Below are 26,194 nucleotides of genomic sequence, written 5' to 3' on the forward strand. Positions count from 1 at the left end.
ATTTTGTTTTCTTTCTGTTGTGCTTGGGTCGCTGGCGATAACACGAGACTGAGCATTTCTCGTTGTCTTGTTTTTTTCGGCTTCCATATGTTGCCTCTGTGCGACGCCGTTTTTCAGCAAGCTTTTAAAATTTATTTTTGTAAATACCAATCCGGCCTTATTATTTACTCATAAGTATGCTGTAATTTTTTATTGGTGTACTTGTGTTCTGCACTGAACCTACCCAAGGATACTGTGCCCTAAGCAGTGTTGACATGCATGAACTGAGCCATCCGTAGTCTTAGGTAGGTAGTCATACATATATTCCGTATTTAGGTTCCCTGCTCCAGGTACACAGATGATGCTAGAGATGTTTAGGGCCCCGAAAAAACTTGCAGAATGAATAGTGAGGTGATAACTTGATCCAAATCCTCCAAAACGCCGGGTTCCAAGCCATATAGATTGCTATGTGTTACTATCGAGTTTATGCTGTCTAAAAACGGGAAGCGGTCCCCAGTTTACGGCTGAGATGCGAGATATTCTTCAGGGCCATGCATTTCTTATCTTCCAAGGGGATTGATAACAAGCAGTAGCACGCATTTAAACTCATCGACTTAAGCGAAGCAGATGAAATTTTGAAACGATGTGCCACGTGCTACGCCATTCCGTTTCATTATATGTTTATATTTGCTTCTTAACATTACGTCTGCTTTTTTATTTTTTATTTTTTAATTGCCTATTTTATAACAATTTATTTTACCCTTGCTTTCCATCTCCGTACGGTTTCCTTCGTTGAGCGCCCCTTTTCGGCCGATCCCGCTAACTGTGTATGAGCCAACTGCTTTTATTTATTTATTTATTTATTTATTTATTTATTTATTTATTTATTTATTTATTTATTTATTTATTTATTTATTTATTTATTTATTTATTTATTTATTTATTTATTTATTTATTTATTTATTTATTTATTTATTTATTTATTTATTTATTTATTTATTTATTTATTTATTTATTTATTTATTTATTTATTTATTTATTTATTTATTTATTTATTTATTTATTTATTTATTTGCTTGCTTGTACCTCAGGGCCCTTCTGGGGCATTACATCAGGGGTGGGCAAGAAAAAAGAAGGCAGGCAGAATACAGTGCAAGGACGTAAACAAAATGGTTACAGATCATGATACAATTCTTCCATCGCAGATCTAACGACTGCTACCGGTAATAACGGCGATGTTGGCAGAAAGATTGTTCCAGTCTTGAGCTGTATGAGCAGCACCACTGGCGCCTGAACGTCAGCCAGGAAAGAAAATTGGTTGAAGGTACAATGTTTACCACGCTCAGCTCGAAGCTCATATGAGGCTCTGATATAACTCCAAAACGTAAATAAAAAGTGGAGGAAACTAGAACCCCAACCTATGCAGCTTATAGCAATAAAATGGCAACCAGAACTGTTACCTCGCAAGCTACAGCCCCTCACGCGAGTGGCGCCTTTGCATGAGTTATGTACACCAGCGAATACCCGTGAATGTAAAACTAAGACCAAATAGCAATATTTCTTCGAGATTTTTTTGTCTAACCAGCATACTTTGTCCTGTAAGCACGTGGTGTGGTAATTCCTGTAGCTCATTGTCACAGTAATATTATTGTTATTGGTAGTTAATACGTTATGAATCCATTACCAACCCACTGCAATGTAAGGAGGAAAGTTTTCAAAGTTTCTAAGTTTGCAAGTTCAAAAAATGCAAGAATGTGCGATTACACAATGTAAGTATACCAGAGGAGGTCCCAAAGTAAGAAGCCGCGGGTGGGACATTCTCGGGCGGGACATCGAGGTGGCTTGTCACCTATTTCATGTACCTGTACTTCATTTAAATAGGCGCTTTCTGATTTCATATTAGCAAGCTCTTTTGTTCGCGTACACAGGATAACACTGTCGCGTGCACACATGTCTTTATTTTATTTTCGCACTTGCATAGCTCATGCCACGTGGTCGGGATTCTGCCGATATTGTTTCTTTCCTACATTCAGAATTTCTTACTCCTTAAAACTGAGCTACAGAAGGCCCACTTGTGAGCCTAGGCATGGGGCGGCGTTTCACCCGTATACGATAAATAAACAAAAAAATTTCTGCTGAATCTCTGCTCCTACATCGCCACTGAGACTCGACAATTCAGCGTGGCTTGCATCTTTTCTCCAATTACATCAAACTTGGCTACACCAATAATTCCATATCTTTAAGGTTGCAGGTCTTGTGGAGGCCTAATGCAAAGTGAAAGTGCAACTAACCACGCATTTTTGTTTTTCCGAAGTGAAACAGGGATCAGTAACCCTGCAAAAAATAGTCGTGAGAGCACAAGTCACAGGATTTGAAACGCGGGTCCAAGGTTACGACATAAACTTACGCAACACCAACAACGCTGATCCCTAGTTTGATGGCAGTCTTCAGAACATGTTCAGCTTCGGACAAGCGGCAGCCAAATTTTTGGGCTGTTTTTATTCCCTGTTCTTTTCCATCCACTGCGAACCTCAGCAGAAGCCTGCAAGCGGGGCGTTTGATAGTTTTAGCTGTGGCGATTGACTGCACAGAAACGATAAGCGACGACAATATATTGAGATACTGAGTACTGAGTCCGTAATACCACAACTCAGTCAGCAATTCCGGGAGCGTGATTCCATGAGCCGTATGGGCGATGGAATCGATAAAGATACCAAAAGATGACATAAGCCATGAATACATGTGTACATGCGTGCAGACACACGCAAATTCGCGTACAAACACGCTCGCGGTGAAAATATCTCTAAAAAATACGTAAAACAATGACATTTTTTCCGACAATCTTACGAGGATGTTTCACCCTCCCCCTCTCAACTGCACCCTAATTTCGAGTTTGATTGGGTTGACGTAAAACACAATTAATGCAGGATATAGTTTAGAACGAGCTTTCCAGAAAAAAAAAAACCTGCTTGCTCAAAGAACGGGCATTGCACTCCTGTAACCTGGACGCACGTACATACAGACATTTTCACTGGGATAAGGAATGCATAAGTGTTTATACAGCAGAAACACCACTAGCCAGATATGAAAAAAATGACAGTTACAGCGACTTGTTTCGTTAATTCAAGCTTGGCGTCAGCGGCCACGAGCAACGTAGGCGGAACTATACTGTATAGGGCTGCATTGGCATTTCGATCGACACCCCTGGTGCAACTTGTATTGTTCTCTCGAGCTAGTATCGAAGTGGTAGCACACGTTTCAGGACACAGAAGATGTAGGTTTGAACTCCAGTGGAAGGCGAGCTCTTGAACGTCGAAACGCAAAAAATCATGCACCCCTCCGTCTAACGACGCGATGGTTGAACGCGGATCTTTTTCGTGACGGATTCTTTGGTTGTCGTCTAATCTTGCACTGAGTTTCGACTATATTCGAAATGCAGCAATCGGACAAACGACGTCTTCATAACGCGAGGGACGCAGGTTGTCATTCCGGCCGCGGTAAGCGTTTTTTTCTTTCACTTCACCCACGATAACTTATCATCATCAGCGTCAGGGAAAGTTGGCTTTTGTGCAATGCGGTTTTCCGTTACAGACGCCATCAGTCAGGACTACAAAGTTTCAGTCAAAGCTTCGCTTTAAAAAGGTCTCATAAGTGACTGGTTTGCGGTCGTCGAGGCTACTCTTCCCCTAGAGGAAGAGAACACGTTCGCCGCGCATGCACGGCGCCACCCGTCGCACAGAGAAAGCCCCATTGGTGGTGATCGTCACTGCAGGGAATGCATCCCACTTGCCCTTGCTGACTTTGAAATACGTCACCGGCGTCACATTGCCATGACACTGCATAGAGCCTATGCTTCTACTTTTTAACACGAAGGTGTCTTATGCCCGGGTACACCAAAATCTGACCGGCGTCATATCCATCACGGAAAAAAGTCCCAAGGCCCTCCATTTTTTTTATATAAAAAGGCTTGCTTAGCCACTGAAAAAATGTGTTCTCATCAATAAATTTCTCTTTAGATGTGAAGCCGACTATAAGGTGATCGATGTAAGCTTTGTAAGCTGGCTTCTCCACATTCTTTGCTGCACAACGAAGCATGGCCGCTTACGGAGGGTGTATGATTACCGCCCCACTTAAAGGGACACGAAGTGAATTTGTCAAGCTCCCGTTTTTGCTTGCACTGCGTAGACTGGCTCAAATTAGCACACTTTTCATCGTTTATACGGTTGACAAATCGGTAATTATTTTACAAAGCGAGAAAGAAGAAAAACTACCATGCGCGGTTTGCGGCGGCCGCACCAACTAAGGCTGTGACGTTGAGAGGAGGGGCGCCGTGATTGGACGATGCCCAAGGTTAGCAATCACACAAGTTTCGGTTTCGGTTTCGGTTCTGTAAAACATAACCAATGGTTTTGTTGGATGGGCATTCTCAATATCTCAGTAATCATCGTACCGCGCTTCTGCCATGTTGTCGGCTGTAAAATGCACAAGATAAGCCTCCCAGGACGGCTTGTAGTCGTAGCATTCACTAGCCCAGACCTACGCAGTGCATGAACGCCCTCCGCGTACCCGCAGACGCCCAAATGTCATGCGCTTTTCCCCCATATTTGGAGCTTGCCTCCCTCATGCCTGTATCGTAAAAAGCGTGTTCGCACCAGGCCAAGGGTCTGTTCATTCTGGCCTGTGCCCACTGCCTGCAAGCAGTCGGTGCTTATGGCAACAGCACGCCAACGAGAACTCGCTAGCGCGCCAGTGCCAGCCTGCGCGTGTTTTGTGAACTAGTTCGTGTAGCCATGAACGTTGCGGCCCCCAAAAAAGGTGAACTCAATATAGAAAACATCGGCGGAAAACAAAAAAGTTAACATAAAAAAAAAAAGCACGTACCCGCGGGGATTCGAACTCGTCACTCGCAAAACATTCGCCGTGTATTCCTAGCGCCTCAGACCGCTAGGCCACGGAGCGGGGCGCAAATTCCTTGCTAATATAGGGTATATATTGTACAACCAGTTTACACTTTTATTTAGTTTTGGCATTTCAAGCCGCTTAGGTGACTATTTGTTGTACTGCGATCGTGCAGTAAGCGTCGCCCGAGTTTCCACAGCAGCTCACGTCTAGCAATTGCATTTCGTAGACGGAAAAGCGTTCGCAGATGCGTAGTCGTGCTGCTGACCGCTGTGCTTGTTCGCCCAGCGCAAAAACGTGCTTCCCGCGCCCTAGTTTTACGCTGTACAGTAAAAATATCAGTTGATTTTATTTGCTTAGTACCTATATTGACTTCGCTGACTCTTGTCCCGCCTTCAAGAGGCCTTATATTTTCCTACTGGCGTACCAGTCAGCGAAGCGTCGCATGTGCGCTTGTGCAGCGCTTGTGTGAAGCGACCTTGACTTGGAGCTAGATACAGTGTACAAACAAACCAAGTAAAGAAAGGCACATTCTTCCATTCACAAACGTGTCCTGGCTTCGTTTCAACTAAGCGAACGAATTGCGACCAAGCAATTTTTTTTAACCTCCTTGATTGCGACGACCCGCCGGCGGCCGGCGGACGAAACGCTGGGCCGACTGGCTCTGTCGGCCGGGGAGCCGTGCAGTAGCGCAGCCGTGGCGCAGCCAATTGCCAGCTCATCCCCTCCTGACGTCACACGAAAACGCCACAGAAAATGGGCGAGCGTAAAGAGAGGAGGACAGCGTTTTCGAATTAGTTTTTCTACTAAATAAAATCGCGTAAACGCGCCTAGAGTGGTCGAAACATGGCCTGGGGACTCCGGACTACAATTTGCGCAAGTAATCCCGCAATGTTTACATATCACTTCAGTGTCCCTTTAACACTCCCCTCCACCGCCATCGCGTCTTTTCCGAGTCATGTGTACTACGCGCCACGCGTGGCTTCTCTCCTCCCCCCTGTCATTGCACAATGCCACTCGCTCCTTGAAGGACCCCTGTGCAGCGCACCAGAGCCTGCACTGTGATTGTCGTAGCTGCTCTATAAGAAAACGCCATTGCCTCTGCCCACCAATCATGGGAGCGCTTAGATCCCCAATTTAGCCTATTCAAAACATAACAACCCCTCCAGAACGCCAGTTTGGCTGGATTACCCCTATAACCGGGTGGAAGGGATCTGATTCTTTAGCCCCTTGTGGTTTACTGCTTTTAGCCCGTTGATCTTTTTTCCACAGTATTGTTTTGCTTTTCGAGAATGCTTGTCTCGTTTCTCAATGTAATTTTTCTACTTTTAGATCATGTTCCTACTTTCCAACCTAGTTTTACTGTTCTGTGCCACTGCAGGGTTGTTTTCCGAAAATGTAACATTTTATTTGTAGGCTTCGGAGAGCTTTATTTTCGGCTGCTTCGTAATTTGTATGTTATTTTTTCCCTGATCATTATCGATTTTTTTTTTGTATTTTTTGCTGCTTTATATACCCTAATGGAAAGCTCGGCTTTGTCTTTGTACTCCGATCCTTTGTGCCTCATTTCTCTGCGTGAATAATTATAGTGGGAATATCAAGTAAAAGAAAGTAAATGGATTATAGTGCGCACGAAAAGAATTAGAAACGATATATGCCATATTGAGGAAGCCATGCAATACTCAGCTACATTTGAAATGTGTTTGCTTCTTTGCCCTTTGAGTTAAAAAAGACCAAACCCCTTTCTCAAAGGCACCGACAACCGATTTTTGTGGAGTGCATGTCGCCTAGCTCACATGAAAGCTAGCGTTTTATATACTGTTGTCCACGCAAGGAAATTCTAAATAAACAAGCGTAAATACTTTAAAATTTGCGCTAAAATTCCTGAAGTCTGAACGGTGGCGACACGTAGTGCCTTAACGTGACAATACGTTACGCATCCAAAACACTCAGTCCATTTCAACGTGTAATTCAAGAACCGCATGAAGCAGCAGGTGGTGATGGTGGTGGTTGTTGTATGGGATCAGGCGGGGTTTACCTGGCTGGATATGCCGGCAATTGCTCCGCCCAAGCTCCTCCTAATTAGTGAATGGTAGTGTGGTTTCACCACGAGTTTGCCAGTTCCGTCTCCTGAAGGACGCTTAATAGAAGGTGCGACACGTCTCTGCGCAGCATCCAATGTCCCCTTGGAAAAACGATGTGGTCCAGAGTGCTGTGTGGGGCTGCCAGCTTTCGAATCGCTGAGAGCATTGCACTCTGGGCAACACATTACGTAGTGGTGTAAATCCCCTATCACTGCACATGACGAACATAGAGGCGATCGCGCGAGGCTCACCTTGAAAAGCCATGCTGTGGTCTTCGCTGAGCCCGCTCGGATGCTGTTTAGCAATGTTGCCTCCGATCTAGTAAGTCGCTTTGTGACGCAAGGCTTGTGATAGGGATTTCACAAGGACTTGAAATGTTCGACTACTGTTCGCCTGAAGCCGTTCAAGTGATTGGCGGAAACTTTAACAGTCTGTGCAAATTGCAACGCACTCCGTGCCATCTGATTAGCGGTGTCATTGCCCTTGACGCCAACATGGGATGAAATCCATTGAAACCGCACATTGAAACCCTTGCTGCTCAGTTCTTGCAGAAGCCGTAACGAACACTGACAGTTCCTTTTCGTGGGGATCTCATGCTGCAAAAGCTGTAGAGCTGCTTTTGAGTCAGTCAGAATTACAACCTCCTGCGTCTTATATGACTTAAGTTTCCTCAAACCAGTCGCGATGGCAATGCATTCGGATTCGGTGGAGGACACCACATGATCCAGGCGTGCTGCCCAGGAAACCTGGGCAGCAGGAATGACATACGCCGCTGCACTAACCCCTCTGTGCGGATCGACTGAGCCATCCGTAAAAATTTGAAGGAGATTGAGATAAGTGTTCTCCAAATGTTCAAGAACCAAAAATCTGGCTGCTTCCACTGGCGTGTTTCGCTTGACTCTCATGTGAGGAACATGTCGCTGACAGTGAAGGTTCTCGTAAGACCATGGCGGCATTGAGATGGGAAGTTTCCCCGGTCACTGATGGCACAATATTCTGAGACTGTTAAGAGCAGTGTGCTCATGAGAGGCCGTCCTTGTTCGAAGCGCAATAGGAAAAATTGCACATTATTGTTGTTTTAGCCGGGAACAAGTTTCTAAATACCTCTTTGAGTCTCACGTGCAGTCAAAAGTGTGTTGTTGCACGGCTGACTGCATGGATGCCAGTATTCCTCAGGCCAGGACACGTATGGCGGGTAGATCTAAAAATTCCGATTTAAAAAGTCCTAGAACGCTATCAGCAAAACAGTTTTGGGTCAAGGTCTTTTAAGTGATGCCCCTTCATTTGGGATAAAGAAAATAGGCTCGACAAAAAGTGGTTGCTTGTCCCTTTAAGAGAAATATGGTTAAAACACGACGCTTTCTCTCATACAGCCTGAGTCAAAGTGGAAGTCTAAAATGTACACTGCTTCGACCGTGTTGGAATGGCACTATCAGGTAGACGTCGGTTTCATAAGGCCACGGACCCAAGTTCGAGTCTCACGACAGAAAGGGCTTTTTAGGGGCGAAGCCCCTTAGAGGCTCGGGCTGTCGGCGTCTCATGTCGTCGTCATCTCATGTTGTCGAAGAATCAACTAGTCCCGGTGCTAAAACACCGGGACACGCATTTTCAACGGCTCGCGCTAGAACGTTTCGTCTCCTTGGTAAAAACGCGTACTAAGAGAACACTCCGGGACACTCGTTTTCCAACGCCTCGCGCTAGAACAATTCAAAAGGCACACTTTACTACCCGGAAGTGCATAAAACCCTCAACAAGCAACAGGCCACAGCTTGGAGACGGATTAAAGCTGGGACGTACGAAAACCCAGTCTTACGAAGCAGAGAGCGGATTTAAACACACCATCTGGTTCTGCTCCAAAATGCATAAACCGTATCAGGGAACACTCATAACAAGCACACCCGAGCAGTGGGAGACAGCCTTGCTCAGCTCGGAAGCTGACATTCAGCTACAAGTAGTCCGGATGACTGAAGGCGCCGCAGGGATCAAGGACTGCTGGCTGATGGCTGAGGGTGAATGGGCGGGGGCTCCCACCTCTCCTGCGGGAGTCCCCACCAGGATACCTCTTACCGGGCAACAATAGAAGTTTTCTCTCGCTCTCTTAAAGACACGAGACTAACAGGAAAGCCGTATACTTCTACCCCTCAACAGTTTCATCTCCGTGGGCAAAAACGCCAATGCGCCGAGAATACACTTTTACGCTGCAAGCTTCGGCCCTCCTCCGATTTCACGTTAGTGTAGACGGCCTGGGAATTTTAATGATTGAGGCGCTTGATGTGCCTTTGTGGAAACCCATTGCGTAATTTGGCTTTCCTGCAGTGCGTCTTGGGCGTAGCAATTTGGATTTTGGACAGTGACTTTCAAATTAGAATACATTGGCTTTCGTCCAGAGAAAACTTCGCCTTTCTACCATCTACTACTTTACTCACTATCATCATCATATTAATTGAAAGTTGGCTTTCCTGAAGCGCGTTTTGGGACAGGCATAGAAAGCTCCGTTGTAATACACAATTTCTGCTGAGAATTGTATGCAGATGCGCAATACGACCTTGCATTCCTGTCCGAAATCTTCTCCAATTCTTCCACGCAGTCGAACGTCATTAAGGTGACTCCGACATTTTTGGCGTAGTCTAGATGTGAAGCTTGCTTCGCAGGATTTGCGTACACAATTCGGCTGGCATCCACGCCAGACTTAAGAACCCGCTGAATTTCGTTCTGTTTTGACAAAAAAGAGGGAAAGAAACGAAAGGATACCGACAAATATAGACTGCAGAAACAAAATTTCGGGTTAATTTCACTGTAGAAGAAATTGATTAGGAACACACGCAGAATTGGGGAGGCCTATCTATACAGCGTATTTAATAAAAAACCGGGATCAACACCTCAACGGGGAGCATGACTTGTGGCTCTACTCAAATTATCCTGCACCATCGGCTCGTAAAGAGTGGGATGTCACCTTTGCGGGACTCCGCGCTTGATTGTTGGTGATTTAGCCGCCGCTCTTATCCCCGGTTTGGCAAGTTTTACGTCGTAATGACGCCTTTGACGATGGATGCGCTGTGACGTACAAGTATGAGCAGAAAGTTGTCCTCAGAACAAGGAGCACACCATATTCTTAGATAAAACAATCCCTTTGAGGAGCATGTGTGTGAATGGCACGATCGAGATCTATAACATGCTATTGCAGCACTGTATAACTCATTGACAGTTTCCAATGTTTTTTTTTCTTAGCTGACACTCTTTTGCTGCGGTATTTAATAAGCAAGCAAATTGAGGGAGGAATGATTTCGACCCGTACGCTAATAGATAAGGGGGACGTTTCTTTTTCCTGCAGACGCATACATCGCAATTTGAGAAAAAAAAATGGCCTTGCTGAGTCCGAGAAGTCCCTACCGACGTTTAAGATCGTTGCTTATACAAGCAATGATCTTCACCGCTACGTAGGGCTAAGAAAATCTGAGGCTCAGTCTATATTTGTTAAATCTGTCTTTCAAGTCATATAATTTCATCAAGTGCATAGATAACATACAACTGAAGATAAAAATGAATTAATTGGTGCATCGCTAGGTGCTTATGCTTCCGAATAAGGTCACATGAGCATTTGTTGACTTTGGTGGGCATTCGCACGCAGACAGCTCAAACAATGCACATTTGTACAAAAATATTATAGCTTAAACACCCACTAAGTAACATAACCGTGCTGAGAATCACACTGCAAAGGAATTGATTAAATTTTGTAACGTCTGCGGTTAGAGCCGCAGGTTCACGATTCCACATGGCTATGCAATTTCGCAATAACCTAATTCTTCATGATGCACATCTTTACGGCGACGGTCAGTTTCTGGGGTGTGAGTATATAGTCGTACGAAACTTTAATGAGCCATAAAGCAGGGGTGGTTCATCTAGTACCGGAACCCAAGTGATGACCGGGCGACCGATTGCCTTGCATGGGCATGCCCGTTCGCCAGCTTTGTTTCAATCGTAATGTTTCCTCGGAATTCTTGCTTACCTTGTTTGAACAGTCGAAATTAAATCCTTCCATTGCCAGGGTATCTATAACCACCGGATCGGAGCAAGCTTTTACAGCTGAAAAAGGCATACAAGGCGATTTTTGTGCAACATTAGATATTGATACTGAAGTGGGTTTCTACATATGGCATCAAAAGATCACCTACTCACGTTTTATTTGTCTATTCCGTCAGTTATGAGCGCTGGCTAACGAAAGTGCATGATCTCTTCTTGCTCGTACGTGGTGTTCTTGTTTTCCAAACCAGCACCTTTCCCCACCCAATCTAGAGCCCACATTCTGGCCCCCACCCTCTACTCATCAGAATGCCGCTTCTGTGAGGCTCCGGGCACGCTTTACCATATTGTGTGGGGCTGCGATAAAAACCCCGACCTACTCCCTTTGCTGAGTGGTGCGTTGGGAGCGTGCTGCGTACCAGATACAAATGTCGTCTGCGTAAATCGTGATGTTAACTCCCCGAGGTAGGCACCGTTTCAGCTGTATGAGAGTCAAGGTAAAAATGTGGGTCACTAGAATTTTTTTCTGACCTGACCTATATGTCCTTTTACCTAAGTTTGTTGGCCCTCTCGAAGGTTGTATAACTCTTTTCTTCCCTCCTCTCGCCTGGGTCTTTCTTCCTTTTCCCCCTCCCATAACAGAGTAGCATGAAGGCGATTTTGCACGCCGGCTAAACACCCTGTTTCTAATAAAGAGCTTCTCTCTCTCTCTCTCTCTCTCTCTCTCTCTCTCTACCCCCCTGTTCTTCCACTCCCCTGAGCACTGGGAGAGAGCACTGTCCAGCCCGGACACTGACGACCAGCTTAAGGCTCAAGAAGCCGGACGGTCTCAAGGGGTCCTGGGACGTTTATTTCTATTCCACCTCCTCTTCTTGCTCGTGATCTCATATAACAGACGTATGCTGCATTTCTCAACTGTTCACATGTAACACCATACTACGGCATATTATTATATGTCACGGATCAATAGTATAATTAAGAGGCGGAACATTCATTCATCGGGCACGGGAGAGGGTGCTATAGCGGACTCCGAAGCTTTGTAGCTGCGAGGGGGAAGGTGATAGCGGCAGTTGGTGGACGAGATGATAGCGTGGCCTCATGTACTCCTTGCCCACGCCCGTTTCGGCAGCGCGGCGCAAAGCCCGGAAAGCAGGTCACAGTGTTTGCGCATTTTCAATTCTCCCGCAATAGATGCCGCTAGTTTAACCTGCGCCAAGTGCTTGTAACTTTATATACGCGCCCCAAAAGCAAACTTTTCCCAAACCCCCCTGTCATGTTAAAACAATATTGGATTTGAATGTCTGTTGCCTCCCTGGGAGTAATACAGCCGAGACCTCTTACCGTAGTAAGGCACGACGCCCGGCAGCTCTTGGCGCCACACTTGAGCGCGAGCCTTGAGCTCTCGCAAGTCGCACACGTAGAAAGCGTTATCTTCTTCCTGCAAGAAAAGTAAATTTTCTTGAATGCACTTGCACCAAGCTGCCTACGTGACATACATGTTGTACTGATTGATTAATTGAATAAACTTCAGTGAAACAGCGAGCATAATTTTGGGCACTCTCGCGGTGAGAGGTGGGCTCAGTCCTGATACCTTGGTGCTTGCTGGCGAGGTGTGCCCGTCGCCATGGATAGTAAGGGCCGAGCTAGTCAGTATCTCTAATTACGGCCATGTAGTAAAGATAGAGGGTACAAAGAAGTTGGTTTGTGTAGGCATGCAGCTATTATGTGATAGCGAGTGTCTAATTGTGGGTGGTGTTTATTGCGAATCGTTTTGAGAAACGTGGCGTAGAGAACGGTGTTGTGAGGGTATACGCTGGTCTGCATATTTCTGAGTACGGTAGTTTTCTGAGTAGTTTTCGGAGTTCGGAGTGGGGTACTCTGCAGTTTCCGGAGGGGCGACTTTTGCCGAAAAAATCGGTAGATTAGCAGCCTTACGGGATGAGTAAAAAAATTCAGGGAAGCTTGCACTAAGGCGCAATACCTTAATGGCGGAGCTGTTGTAGATGAGCATTGCCGGACTTATGGTTAAGTTTCAGTATCATTGTTTATTTGCAATGTTGCGGTGCTAGTAAACGTCGTCATATGCATCGAAGAGGTCGTCGCCTTCTTCGCAGTGAGTGGTCAATGGAAAGTCATGCTCAACATTGTAGACTTCCACCAGCTTTTCATCATCGACTCGAGGCAGCGGTGGTTCGGTTCCCGGCCGCGGCGGTCGCTTTTCTGATGGAGGCGAAAAGCAAAAACGCCCGTGTGTACGAGATTTCGGCGCACGATAAAGATCCCCAGGTGGTCAAAATTAATCCGGAGCCCTCCACTACGGCGCGCCTCATCGCCTGCGTTGCGTCGGCGAGTTAAACCCTACAATCAATCAATCAATCAATCGAGGCAGCGGTGGCGGCATCAGGAAGTCGTCTCGGGAAGGCTTGGCACACTCGTAAATATGTGTCCATAATGGCTCCTAGAGAATGGGGCGTCCACGGTTGACTTTTTTTTTACATGCGAGGTAGCGCTTGAAAAGAACGCTGGAGTTCTTTTTTTTTTCTTTTCTTTTTTGCTAAAGCCACTGCGCGTGCCGAGGACGCTCGGCGGTCGCCGCGAAGCACGCGCTTACCAGCGCTCGGCATTTTCGGGGTATTTTTTTCCTGCAACGGCGAACGTACGGCCAGTAACAACAGATCCGCTGTTAGAAGCACCGTGGCCGAGGTGGTTCTGCCATCTGTCCTTTCTTTACAGATGCTTTCTTCCCACTTTCGCGACAGAGGAGACCCGTGAGCGTAGTCTTTATGATGCTATGATCATGCTACCAGGACGGCACCGGCAGCCACAAGGTTTGAACGAGCATTCGCCACATGACGCTTTTGATGAACCGGGTCACCATTTTGCAGTACGGGACACTAAGAACATCTTGATCAGGACTTTCTCATGGCCTCATTCCGTCATCGCGCCCCATTATATTTTACTATCCGCTCATATTTGCCACAGTTTTTCATCGTGCACGGGATCCTGCTTCCACTTTATTTCTGCATCTAAGATGGGCGAGTAACAATGCTGATAATGACGATCGTGGCGGAGGGAGTGGCGTCACACGTTCTCACGGGAATATTTTTGTTCTGAGCCAAGCACGCATCGTTTTCTAAGGCAAAAACAACTGCTTCTTTAGAGGCACGAATAACTAGCACTGATGTTCCTCCAAGCGCTCGTCCAGCAGTAGGACAAAGCCAGAAGAGTTGGTGTCACTTGCGAGTGTCTATTATCGCCTCGCCAAGGCTTTCCTTGGAGGGCTCCATTCATCTTTCGTGCTTCTCTGGAAATGTACATCACTATTTCGTTGTCGCGAGTAAAAATCGGGGGCAGGAAGGGCGTTTGAATTTGTGAGTACCATGACTCCCGGGCTCACATTTTCAGATGTTTCTTGCTGGAAGCGAAACGGTCTTTTTTGTTTTTCCTGGGAGAAAATAACAGCCTCCGATGCTATTTGAAGCAGGTTTTGTTATCTGATATATATGCTCAAAAACAATTATTAAAAAATCAGAGTGAGCTTTGTTATCGACATGAGATAGTTTGGTTGTTTTGTTTTCTGACGGTCGCCGCTAGGCGCACGTGTACTCGTAGCAAAATAACAACATGACTTTGCCTTGCCCACTGTTTTTAGGTTGTTTAAATTAAAGACAAAACACACATGCTGTATATCTTTTTTTTCTTCGTTGTACAGAACAACTGATCATGTTGTGAAACCTGAAACTCTACATTACGTTATCCAAAATTTCTCTTTGTTATTTCCTGGCTATACCATTAAGACCAATAGTGAATCGCAGCTGGTACCATGATTTAATTTGATATAAATAAAATAAGTCATATGCGCAATTGTGGTCGCGCAAAAAATGCTTCGGGGTCGATAAAAAAAAGGCGGACAACCGTGGCTGCGGTGTTCGAAGCGTTGCGTTCGTGACGTTATGCTTACGCACGAAGGCGAAATGAAGGGGGGAGAATGCGAGAAGTTTCGGGAATGGCTTTTCCGCTAAACCACTTCACGAGAAACGTTACTGCTGACGTATAAATGAACCGGAGTAATGCTTGTGTTAACGACATGCTAGCATTCAAGCACTGAACCAAACGGAGTCACACGGTCTTTTAGCAAAAAACACTTGTCCCTATGACATCACACAGGCACTGCAAGAAGTATGTAACGTGTAGCGGCTCTTTCAACTGTTTTCCTTATGGTTTATCTTCGTTGGTAAAAGTTTAAATTAAATTGACGTTAATTTTCCTTCTGATGTGGCAGTTTTTTTTAATTATACAAACTTATATTTCTCGTATTTAATTTCAAAACTCCTCGTACGGCTTACGCAATGGCTTACCTGTGTTTCCACGACATTTCTGGCGACTTCCTGGACAGTACCTTTATCGTGAACAAAGAAGCTACGAGTCTTGCCGTGTACCATAGCTGCGCTGGCTGCAAAGATAGCACTGCAAATAAGGAAATGACGCAGAACACAACCCGTTATAAAGCTGCCCGACATAGTCTGACAATTAAGAATAGCAAACAAAGGCAGGACCTACAGAACGACGCTTAACCATGGAGTTTCGTACAGGATGAATCACAAGTTCTCTTGTCAACCTTTAAAGTTACCGTAATTTTATTGTAGATCTTCTCATTTAATGACCGTGATACCTGTGTAAAAAATCCCGTATTTTATTTCTGCAGCTTACAACCTTTATCATCGGATTGTGCTACACAGTTTTAAGAGTTGCCCAATTGCCTAATTATTTGAAATTCTTTGAGACCAGCGCATATTTTTATGTGCTTCGCAAATTTTTTACATTTCTTTCCGCCAAATTTTTCTCACATTGATTTCTGCCAATACTATTCCTTGACCATCTTCCAATATGAAATGTTAGCCCGTCTTAGCCAATCCGCCTAAGTGGGTAGGCGTCGTTGATATCTTGGCTCAAACCAACCATTTTAGTTAATTAAGTCACCTACAGCAATAATTACCTCCTATTGATATGTACCCCTGGGCGCGTAACCTCACTGTAGAGGTCTTCTTCGTGGAAATCTAAGGGCCTATTTCTAAAGAAACCTGTCGACTTAACTTTGATCACCCTGTATAAATGTCTCATTTGAAAATTCCTTGAAGTTTTGGCCGTGTGGCTGAAACGAGGCACATACATACATACATACATACATACATACATACATACATACATACATACATACATACATACATACATACATACATACATACATACATACATACATACATACATACATACATACATACATACATACATACATACATACATACATACATACATACATACATACATACATACATACATACATGTAGCGAATCAGAATAGGAAATGAAGGGCTCGTTGAAAATAACACAGAAATAGGAGATGGCAGTCAAGAAAACTTCGGAAAGCAAAGAGGAGGATGTGGTAGGTCATTGAAACAGAAGAATTTGGAAAAAAAGAAAGTGGAGAAAAAATTCCCGCCAGGTGGGATCCGAATCCACGACCTCCAGAATACCGGTCTGGTGCGATAACCACTACGCTACAGGCGGGGCGATTTTCCCCTCCACTTTCTGGGGTATTTATGTTTAGGTATTTTAGTTTCCTGTGCTTGGGGGTGGTAGCCAGTGCCACTCGGACTACTCGGGGTGAAGGGGACCTTCTTTTGAACCCCCGGGCCGTGACTCGAGTGTCTACGACATGTCGAGAGTGGTCGACCAGCGTTGAACCCTCTTAAGCTTCCAATGGCACCAAGACTGCCAGAACAGAGGCTCTCGCTAACTAAAAGAACTAGTGTTGTCCTTGCCTGGGATGTAGCTGTTTTTTCCACGTGCTGTCATGTGCCACGCGATGTCTCGTTAGCACCCCGCGAATTCTTGTGGCTTTTACAGTGCCGGCCATTTTCCGTAGCTCGCAACGACAACGCAGTTGTTTCCCGCAATGGAGCACCTAATGCTTTATCGTAAAAATTGATATAATTGCTGTGTCTCAAACACGGATCGTTAGGGTCAGAATCCGGACTGTAATCGTCGGAAACGGAGCCCGAAAGAGATCCTGCAACACTATTTTTCACTTTTTTCTAAACCTTCAAAATCTGAAACGCTTGCTGAACGCAGTCAACCAACACATCCAGTACTAAGGCTAGGTGTCCCGAAGTACCTCAGCCAAAAGTTATCGCTCTGTCCCCATCACATAACTTAGAAACTTGCTAACAAGATTTCTCTCTCTTTCCCTGGTCTTGGCGTTCTTTGGTCGCTCGAATTACGTCATTGCAGCGGTGTATCAGCTTTGGCCGGCCTTTCTTCCGTTACAGCAACAAACTAATTCGATATCCACTTTAAAAAGAAAGCCACAAAGGCAATGCAGAAACGCAAGGCGAACAGTTCTGCTGCGACGCGCAAATCAGGCACGCCGCTTAGTGCTGGCGATCACTATAGCTTTCGCAGTGCTTCCAGAGGGCGACCGAAAAGTGAAAGCGTTTGTCAGAAGTGTTGCAGGGTCCCTTGAACAGCGGGTTTCTTTTAGCATTTGCTCAAACGAATAGCGGGAGTGTGCAGAACGAACAACTGAAAGGCGCTAGATGTACTTACACAAGAAACGGCGGGCTTGTACAGGGTACCCCTTAAGCGGGATTCACACGACGGAGGAACAGGCGCGCGGAGGCGGACGGATATGTGACGTCAACAGCACGTGACCGGATTATCCGGCCTGGCGGCGCATCCACACGTGCGGAGCTACGCGGAGTGACTAGCAGACGACAGCGCCGAGGAACAGGTTCCATTCCCCGCCGAGGGCCACCGCCGTCGAGCGAAAACATGCGGAGGCATTATCTTTCGCGGAGCCTCCGCGGGCTATCCCCACCGAGGGGCAGAGGCTAAAACCGGTCACGTGAGCGGGTCCCGCGGGCCAAAAAGAGAGGGTTTCTCCGTCGTGTCAATCCCGCTTTACGGGTGACGGGCTGTTAGTTACCACGCTCTCAGCTGATGTGCTATCACTGATTCCGTTAAGCTCTTCTTCACTTCTACACGTGCCTGTGACTCCCTCTTTGTCGCTTCCGTGACGTCTTCTAGCGGAAATGTCACCGCGGAGGCGCAGCTGCAACCATGCCGAGCCCATCCCGGTTTGTGTGCCTTCATACGTCGGGAAACTCGGCGCGTGGTGCTTGTAGAACAGCTGTACGTCAAAGCGATATTGTTTTCCGGGCATTTCATGTTCGAGCAGGACAAATACGATTGCGGCCCAAATTTACCGCAGTGTTGTATGCATGGAGCCCCCCGATATTTACACGAATTGCTTGATAATTACGGTGCAATTACAAGCACAAGACATATTATATTCTTGGCGTAGTTTTGCCTTGAGGATTACACCCTCCTCCGCCGAGCTTGCAAACTTTATACCGTCTCGAAATTAGAAATTGCCATGCGTAGCTGAATACGCTGTGACGGCGATGATTACATTGGATCGAAAGTCTCGCGCGGAGGCAGAGTTTTAAGCGCGGTAACCAGAAGAAAACGGAGGTACCAGATTCGGAGAATACGGGTGTGACGAACAAGTACAATGGTTTCATTTCGGCGGTCGGTTTCAGCGACGCTGCGTTGTCTTGGAGAGCGATCACTTTCGCGTACGCCACTCTCGTTTTTTTTTAAACGATAGTCTGTCTGTCTGTCTGTCTGTCTGTCTGTCTGTCTGTCTGTCTGTCTGTCTGTCTGTCTGTCTGTCTGTCTGTCTGTCTGTCTGTCTGTCTGTCTTGGGTGGGATACGACTGTCAGCCTGCAAGTGCCCCCCCACTCTACCGGCAGACTGGACGGTGGTGGTTTCGACTGCCAAGCTTTAGTCCGTCGAAATGGCAGCGGTATTCAACGATCATGGAACTCTGAGGGCAGGTTCCTTCCAGGAACACCAATGCGTCATACCCAGCTTTCTCGCTCAGAATTCCCACCTCTCAGGACCCTAGCAAAACCACTTCACGAAAGTGATATTTGGCATAAAGCAAGGCGTCGACGTGAACATCAAAATACTAAAAGAATATTCCAGGATTCTGAATATTTTGTGTGTAATTCTATGTCAAATCTTACTCCCCATGCATTTCTATGGGACAGTTTTCATGGCTCAGGAACCTAGTCGCGCAATGTGCCAGACTTGAAACTGCGCACAAAGCAAGTTTTTATCCCCCAATGTTAGCTGCGCAAAAAGACTTTACATGTCGCTGAAGAACTACGGAGTAATCGCTGCTGAAAGGACTGCCATGAGCGGGAAAGCTGCACATGGATGCGGACGCAGGCCCGGAAAGCCTGGGTGGCTACCGCGGTTGGTGCTTGGGAAGGTAATTCGATGATAATTGCGGTGAAAACTTCCTCGTGAATTCGAGGAAGCCGCACCCTCCTGCGCGGGAAGCCTGCGCCTGGCTGCCGACGAGAAGGTTCCTGGTCCGCAGAAAAAGTCCTACGCGGTGGGGGCTCATGGTGGCCAGGCCTCAACCTGACACTTGGGGACGCAGTGGTCGGTGCGGAAAGACTGGTCTTGATCTTTTTCGGGAAACGAGAAAATGGGAGGGTAGTATGCCGATTGGGGAAACTCTCCTTGTTTAGCAACGGCTAGTAGAGCCGGACTGATCTAAGTCTCGGTCCTCAAGGCCAGACTAGCTCCTTTGTTTAAGACCCATGGCCTTCTTGAAGACTTCTGTCCGATACGTGTGGACGAGAGTTGGAGAAAGGAGGACATAAAGCTTGTCATGCGGGTCGATGAGTGGTTTGAGTTCTTTATACAAGTTCGAACACAAAATACCGGTACTCGGAGACCATGAAAAGATTGATTGTGGGGTTTAACGCGCCGACGCAGCGCAGGCGATGAGGCGCGCCGTAGTGGAAGGCTTCGGATTAATTTTGACCACCTGGGAATCTTTAACATGCGCCGAGATCTCGTACACACGGGTGGGAGACCATGAAAAGCAGGAGTTGCAAGTACCCAAGTTTAGTGGAAAACTTCCTCGCTGAATCGTCAGTTCCACTGATCAGGGCCCCCTATAAGCACGAGATGTGGACCCGAGTGTTGCAAAAGGGCAAGTGCTGTCACCCCCCTGTTAGGTTTTCTGTGTCTCTGGCGGCCGGAGCTCAGCAACCGACCCTATGAGCGAGCGGTAACCCCATTGCAGGGACTGAAACATTTGCAAATTGGCGCTGTCTGATGCCCTCTCTGAAGTAAGAGCTCAGTCCTGAAAAGGAGTCAGACATCTTGGATCAGATCAGAAACCCGCTGCACCCATTCCGTTCCCATTTCCCGTAACCCATTTCCTTATCCATTTTCCCTTTCCCTTTAACACAACCCTTTCCGATACATGCCAGATGTGACCAGAGGTCTCCCCGAACCCGTAACCCTGGCTGTGGGTCGCTGAGTAGCTTTTTTCCCTTCACACTCGGGTGACCAGAATTCCACTTGCGATTTTTGGCCTATTCATTTATGTTACGATTGGGTGTTAACCGGTTGTACTTGGTGTGGTACCGGGAAGCACTGGCCTCATTTGCTTGATTGATTGTAGGGTTTAACGCGCCGACGCAACGCCGGCGATGAAGCGCGCCGTAGTGGAGGGCTCCGGATTAATTTCGAACACCTGGGGATCTTTAACGTGCGCCAAAATCTCGTACACACGGGCGTTTTTGCTTTTCGCCTCCATCAGAAAAGCGGCCGCTGCGGCCGTGAATCGAACCCGCGACCTCGTGCTCAGCAGCGCAACGCCTTAGCCAGCCTCATTTACTCAATGTCTGTCTGTCTGTCTGTCTGTCTGTCTGTCTGTCTGTCTGTCTGTCTGTCTGTCTGTCTGTCTGTCTGTCTGTCTGTCTCTCTGTCTGTCTGTCTGCTCAGTCACCCGGCGAAAATTTGGAGATTATTCTTGAACAAGAAGTATACATATGGGCAAAACCTTTCCAACCTATGAAATCTGGTAGTATACTTCGCTCTTGTTTACATCACGTATTTCAGCTTAGCCTACCCCACAGTATACTTAACGTGTCCCCGTTATATGCAGGTCATGGATCCTGCCCGATTAATTATCTTGCTTCGACGTGTGCATGGCCACTACTCTGTCTGCCTGCGCGGTCATATGCCCACTGATCACAGAAACCAAGCTATGAATTCTGCCGGCATTTTGTGCTGCCTGAAAACTTTACCCTAAACAAAGTACAGGCTTCCTTCAAGTACAAGTGGTGAGAAGGAGTTAATATTGAGGCATAGTAAGTACTAACAGATAGGCTTTGGAAGGAAGATGCTTCTTTTTTACAAATACATGTTCTCCGCGTAACAGTGATGGCACTCAGACCTGAACACATGAGCTGGACGCTCACCTGCAAACTACCAATTAAAATTGTATTGCAAATTGAATGACAAATGTGCTTTGTGTTGCTACTCGACAATACTTCATTTATTGGACCCGTTCATTTCTATTCACCGAGCATAGTACCAATGAGGGCTCAAATCAAAACAGAAATGCTTTTAATTTACCATTTGAAACTTTTCGAAATTAATTGGCTCAAGAAAACTTGGAAGGACAAGGGTTTTGTCCTAGGAAGCAATCTCAATTTGCGGGCGTTCCACGGTGCCTTCGTGATTCGGCTTGAATGCGGCTGGAATGTCAGAGTTGGGGTGCGGCTGAACCATTATTTATCATTTCATTTCATTTCATTTCATTTCCTGAAAGACCCGTGAGGGGGTATTACTCAAGGGGTGGGTAATCAAAGTGGCAAACATAGAAGCCAGGGATTAAACAAAGAAAAAACTTATTGACGTTTTCTATGAAGGATAATGGGCAGGTAATGGTTGCGATTTCGCTGGGAAGGCCTTTCCAGCCTGGTGCTGTATGCTGAAAAAACGAGGCAGAAAAAGTAGAGGTCCGGGAACGTGGCCGAGCAACTTGAAGCAAATGGCTCGTGCGGTGAGATATGCGTGTTGCGGAAACGATATAAGGTGGGGCATGCAAGGGACTATGAAAAATTTTGTAAGGGACTAACAAGGTAAGGGACATGCAAGGGACTATGAAAAAAAAAGAAAGGCTGGCAATACGACGGTGAATTGCTAGATCCGTTAAACCAGATTCCGCGTTCAATCTAGATACGCTGAGAGTGGATGAGTATGAACAGTGAATAAATCTAGCGGCCCGGTTTTGAAGTGATCCGATGGCATGTATAAGATAAGATTGTCGAGGGTCCCAAACGGGCGATACGTATTCTAGTTTCGGTCGAACAAGGGGTTTGTATGCTTGTAATTTTGCGTGTTGTGTAGCGAGGCGTAAATGGTGTTTAAGGAAACCCCATGTTTAATTTGCAGATGAAATGATGTTATTAACGTGTATGTTCCATGAAAGATCGCTACAAAGAGTGACGCCCAAATACTTGTATGACTGAACATTTTCTAAGGGGATGGTATGAACTGTGTACGGATACACAAGCGGCATACGGCGGCGGTGTAACGAAACGACTTTACATTTACTGGGGTTAAGTTCTATGAGCCAGCACTCACACCATTCCTGCAGGCAGTTTAGGTTGGCTTGTAGGGATGACTGTTTTGAAATGTCAGTTACAGTGTCATATATAACGCAGTCATCAGCGAACAGGCGGGTTTTACAGGTTAGGTTTGAGGGCAAGTCATTTATGCATATCATGAATAAAAGGGGACCAAGAACCGAACCTTGGGGTACACCGGATCTTACCGGTAGAGGATTAGAGGTAAGGTTGTTGATATTAACAGACTGGAAGCGGTTTGTGACGAATTCTTTAATCCAATTTAATATGTTAGGGTGAATATTTAACTGGGAAAGTTTTAATAACAGTTGATAATGGGGTACTTTGTCGAACGCTTTGGCAAATTCTAAGAATACGGCATCGGTTTGTAAGTTACAGTCCAGGTTAGCATGCAAATCATGAACAAATAAGGCCGGTAGCGTTTCACAAGAGAAACCTCTGCGGAACCCGTGCTGTGCGGGATGAAAAAAGCTGTTTGAAACAAGAAAGTTTATGATATGGGTGTAGATGACGCGATCCATGATTTTACAGGGCACGCTGGTTAGGGATACAGGACCATAGTTTAATGGCGAGTTTTTGTTACCTGACTTGAAAATTGGAACGACCTTCCCGTTCTTCCAGTCCTCTGGTAGATGTTCTGTTAAAAGTGACTGTGAGAAGAGCAAGCATAGAAAAGATGCACAGATATATTTTCTATCCTTAAGGAACTTAGAGCTGATTTCGTCAATCCCGGAAGAGGGGGAAAGTTTTAACTTGTCGATTAAGCACAAAATTCTATTAGTAGTATACGATACGGGTGGCATAGCACATTCTATAATAGTGGGTGGTATTGTGAATGACCCTTCACTTTTTTTTGGTAAACACGGATGAGAAAGCAATGTTGAACATGTTAGCGCATTCATCATCGTTGATTACGTCACCCGATTCACTGGTAAGAGTAGGCGGTATGCGGGGGGTTCAAATCCTGCCAAAATTTTTTTGGGTTATTAGTCAGCATGTTTGGTAGGTCAACGTTGACAAAAGAATTCTTTGCGTCTTGAACTGCACATCACTATGTTTTTTCGGCTGCGTAGTATTTCTGCCACTTTTGCGGGTCTTGTAGTCTTTTTATCAATCTAAAGAGGCGTTTTTTCTTGTTTTCTATTGTTTTAAGAGTTTTAGAGAACCATGGCTTTAAGCAGTTTGCGCGGAAATGGGATTTCGGAATAAAACTGTCAGTCAATTCATTGATCTTGTCCTTAAACCGTGTCCAGTTTTCTTCGACAGACCGGGAATAGAAATTAATTTCCAAACTGGATAAGAATGCGTTAAGCTCCGAATTTCTTGCTTCATAATTTCCCTTGTCGTAAAGCCGAATGGTTTTCTGGGTGGTTTGACGAATTAAAGGTTTAAATCAAAGTCGGTATGGATAACCTTGTGGTTCCTTATTTCGGGGAGATAAGTATTCGGGACCATGCTTTCAGGATGGCTGGTTAATATTAAGTCCAAAATATTTTCACACTCTTGAGTTACGCGGGTTCGTGCAGTTACCATTAGTGAAACGTTAAAATTTAAACAAATGTCCAGGGAAGCCCCCCTTCACCTAGGGCCTCTGACGGCGTGGTTTGGTTAAGCCAAATAATGCCCGCAAAATTAAAATCACTCAACAAAACTACAGGGGCATTGGGATACTTTTCTGTAACCTCGTTTAATACGAAATTAAGGTTGTTAGGAAAGTCAGGACAGCTATTCGGCTGCCTGTAACAGACGCCACATAATATTGACTGGGGCTTCGCAGAACAAAGGTTCCAAATTATTTCAAGTTAAGATGACAGGTTAACTAACGAGCAGGATAATTTCTGGTTTATGGCAATAAGAACCCCTCCTCCCTTCTTATCTTTCAGATCCTTCCCAAATAGTTGAGAATTAGGCAAATTGGCCAAGACCTTAAACTTAACCATGTTTCGGTTATTATAAGCAAGTCGCTGTTGGATGACAAAACCAGATTAGAAATGTGTTCCCGCTTCGAAATGATACTTCTAATGTTAGTAAAGATCACGGAAAATGAGACAGATGATTTGGGGACAATTTGGGGGGAGATTAGCTTTGGTCGAGGACGGGATTATTGCTATTTTAATTCTTTCACTGCCTGCGATGACTCGTCAAAGATGTAGCGTTTAGTTCCGAGAAAAAGGGTTTTGAAACGCACAGTGAAAGCTGTTGACTTCGTTCTTGAAAAATCAATTAGGTGTTTGCGGGCATGACGTACGGCAGGGGAGAAGTCTTCGCCCACGCTGAAGTCTGTGTCCTTAAATTTGCGGCCGTTAGAAAGGATAAGTTCTTTGGTATTGGATGATTGAAACTTTACAATTATGGGTCGAATGCGGTCTTCTGAAAAGCTCCTGAGGGGGTGCGCACGCTCAATCTCTGAGGGAGGAATTGTTAGGTTGAGTGTGTCACAGCAGTGACAAATGATTATTCCTTCCGAGTCCGAAAACGTTTCAGTTCTAGTAGTGTCCGGAATGCCATAAAATATAAGATTGTTTCGTCGCGAGCGGTTCTCGCTGTCGTCTACACTGAATTCCAGACTACAGATTTTGTCAGTCATTTCGATTGTGAGTGTGATCTTGTCAGTCATTTCGATTTGGTGTAATCCTAGGAATAACCCCAAGCAGAGTCCTTCAATGCTTAAAGCATTCCCCAAGTAATTGCGCTAAAAAGGGGGGGGGGGGGGGCACGGACGAAGTGACGTCCTCCTCCCTCCGTCCGTGTTGCCCCTCTTTTGCGCATTTGTTTGGTGTAATTATGGAGTACCAACGATCTCAGAATGCTACCATTGTCTTAAAGTGCGAGTGATAGCCATTTATGATACCTGGTGAGGTATAAACTTCCCACGGTTATGCAGTCGTCTGAGTAGTGCAACATCTCCAGCCATGCTCTCGCCAAAGAAGCCGCAGTGCTGAAGGATAATTTGCAGCTGTTTAAGAGCGCACGGTGAACTAATTACGACAGGTAGATGAAACTAAGTCTAATAAAAGCGTCTTCGTAGCCGCCAGTTGTACTGCAATTGTTTCAAAGATATCTATATTAGATTTAGAGCTGCAGATCATTTACGAAAAATCTGGCTTTGGCGCAAAACGTACTCTGCTTAGAGACCACGACACGAAAAAAATCCCAAGGGATACAGTCGTGCTTTGGGAGCTAACCTGAAGAATGAACGAGATTTCCAACATTACAATACGAATTTGCACGAAGACTATAGCAATATTCATTTCTTAAAGCATACCTTGCTATGGCCTCTGTGGTTTCTTTCCCGATCGTTCGAACGCCGTTCCCCAAGTCGCGACACCTTCTGTGGTCTATAGTCGGTGCTGTTTCACTACACACAACCGAGTTGGGCCACGGCGAGCTTGCAGTAGTGTCAGCCATCGGTGCAGTCTTTATTGCAGTCATGGCTGCAGATGTTTTTTGCTCAATCCGATCATTGCTTGAATCCGGTGTACCGCCGTTCAAGCAGGCAGCAGGTGTTTCGTTGGAAAAGAAAAAAAAAAGTTAGAGGACGGCAAAAAAATAAATTATGATACAGTAAAAAAATGGCAGAATCTCCACTCCGTGGATGAAGGCGAGGGTGCGGAGTACGGTGACTCAAAATGACATCCAAGGTGCGCCCCGAGTGACATCCGATTTGCGCCCCGACCGTCATTCGAT

The 26,194-nt window shown here is 45.7% G+C and overlaps 1 protein-coding gene across 3 annotated transcripts in view; it reads right to left on the reverse strand.

The window, feature by feature from the left end:
• LOC144179121 (ornithine decarboxylase-like) overlaps window positions 1-25,976 on the reverse strand; it is a 35,518-nt gene extending 9,542 nt beyond the window's left edge. Inside the window, exons 1-7 of one of the 3 annotated variants that reach the window (XM_077707351.1) lie at window positions 25,773-25,963; window positions 23,091-23,157; window positions 15,341-15,449; window positions 12,324-12,420; window positions 10,969-11,045; window positions 9,508-9,674; window positions 2,387-2,521 (exon numbers count right to left, since the gene is read on the reverse strand). In XM_077707351.1, coding sequence (XP_077563477.1) covers window positions 2,387-2,521; window positions 9,508-9,674; window positions 10,969-11,045; window positions 12,324-12,420; window positions 15,341-15,424 — 560 coding nt within the window. In that variant the 5' untranslated portion in view covers window positions 15,425-15,449; window positions 23,091-23,157; window positions 25,773-25,963. Of the gene's footprint in view, window positions 1-2,386; window positions 2,522-9,507; window positions 9,675-10,968; window positions 11,046-12,323; window positions 12,421-15,340; window positions 15,450-17,587; window positions 17,858-23,090; window positions 23,158-25,772 lie in introns of those variants that run through there. The other 2 variants (XM_077707350.1, XM_077707352.1) reach the window with 2 other exon arrangements.
• Window positions 25,977-26,194: the final 218 nt, after the last annotated feature.

The sequence above is a fragment of the Haemaphysalis longicornis genome, unplaced genomic scaffold (assembly GCF_048455015.1).
Source record: "Haemaphysalis longicornis isolate Haplotype H1 unplaced genomic scaffold, Haemaphysalis longicornis Haplotype H1 scaffold_4, whole genome shotgun sequence".
NCBI lineage: Eukaryota > Metazoa > Arthropoda > Arachnida > Ixodida > Ixodidae > Haemaphysalis > Haemaphysalis longicornis.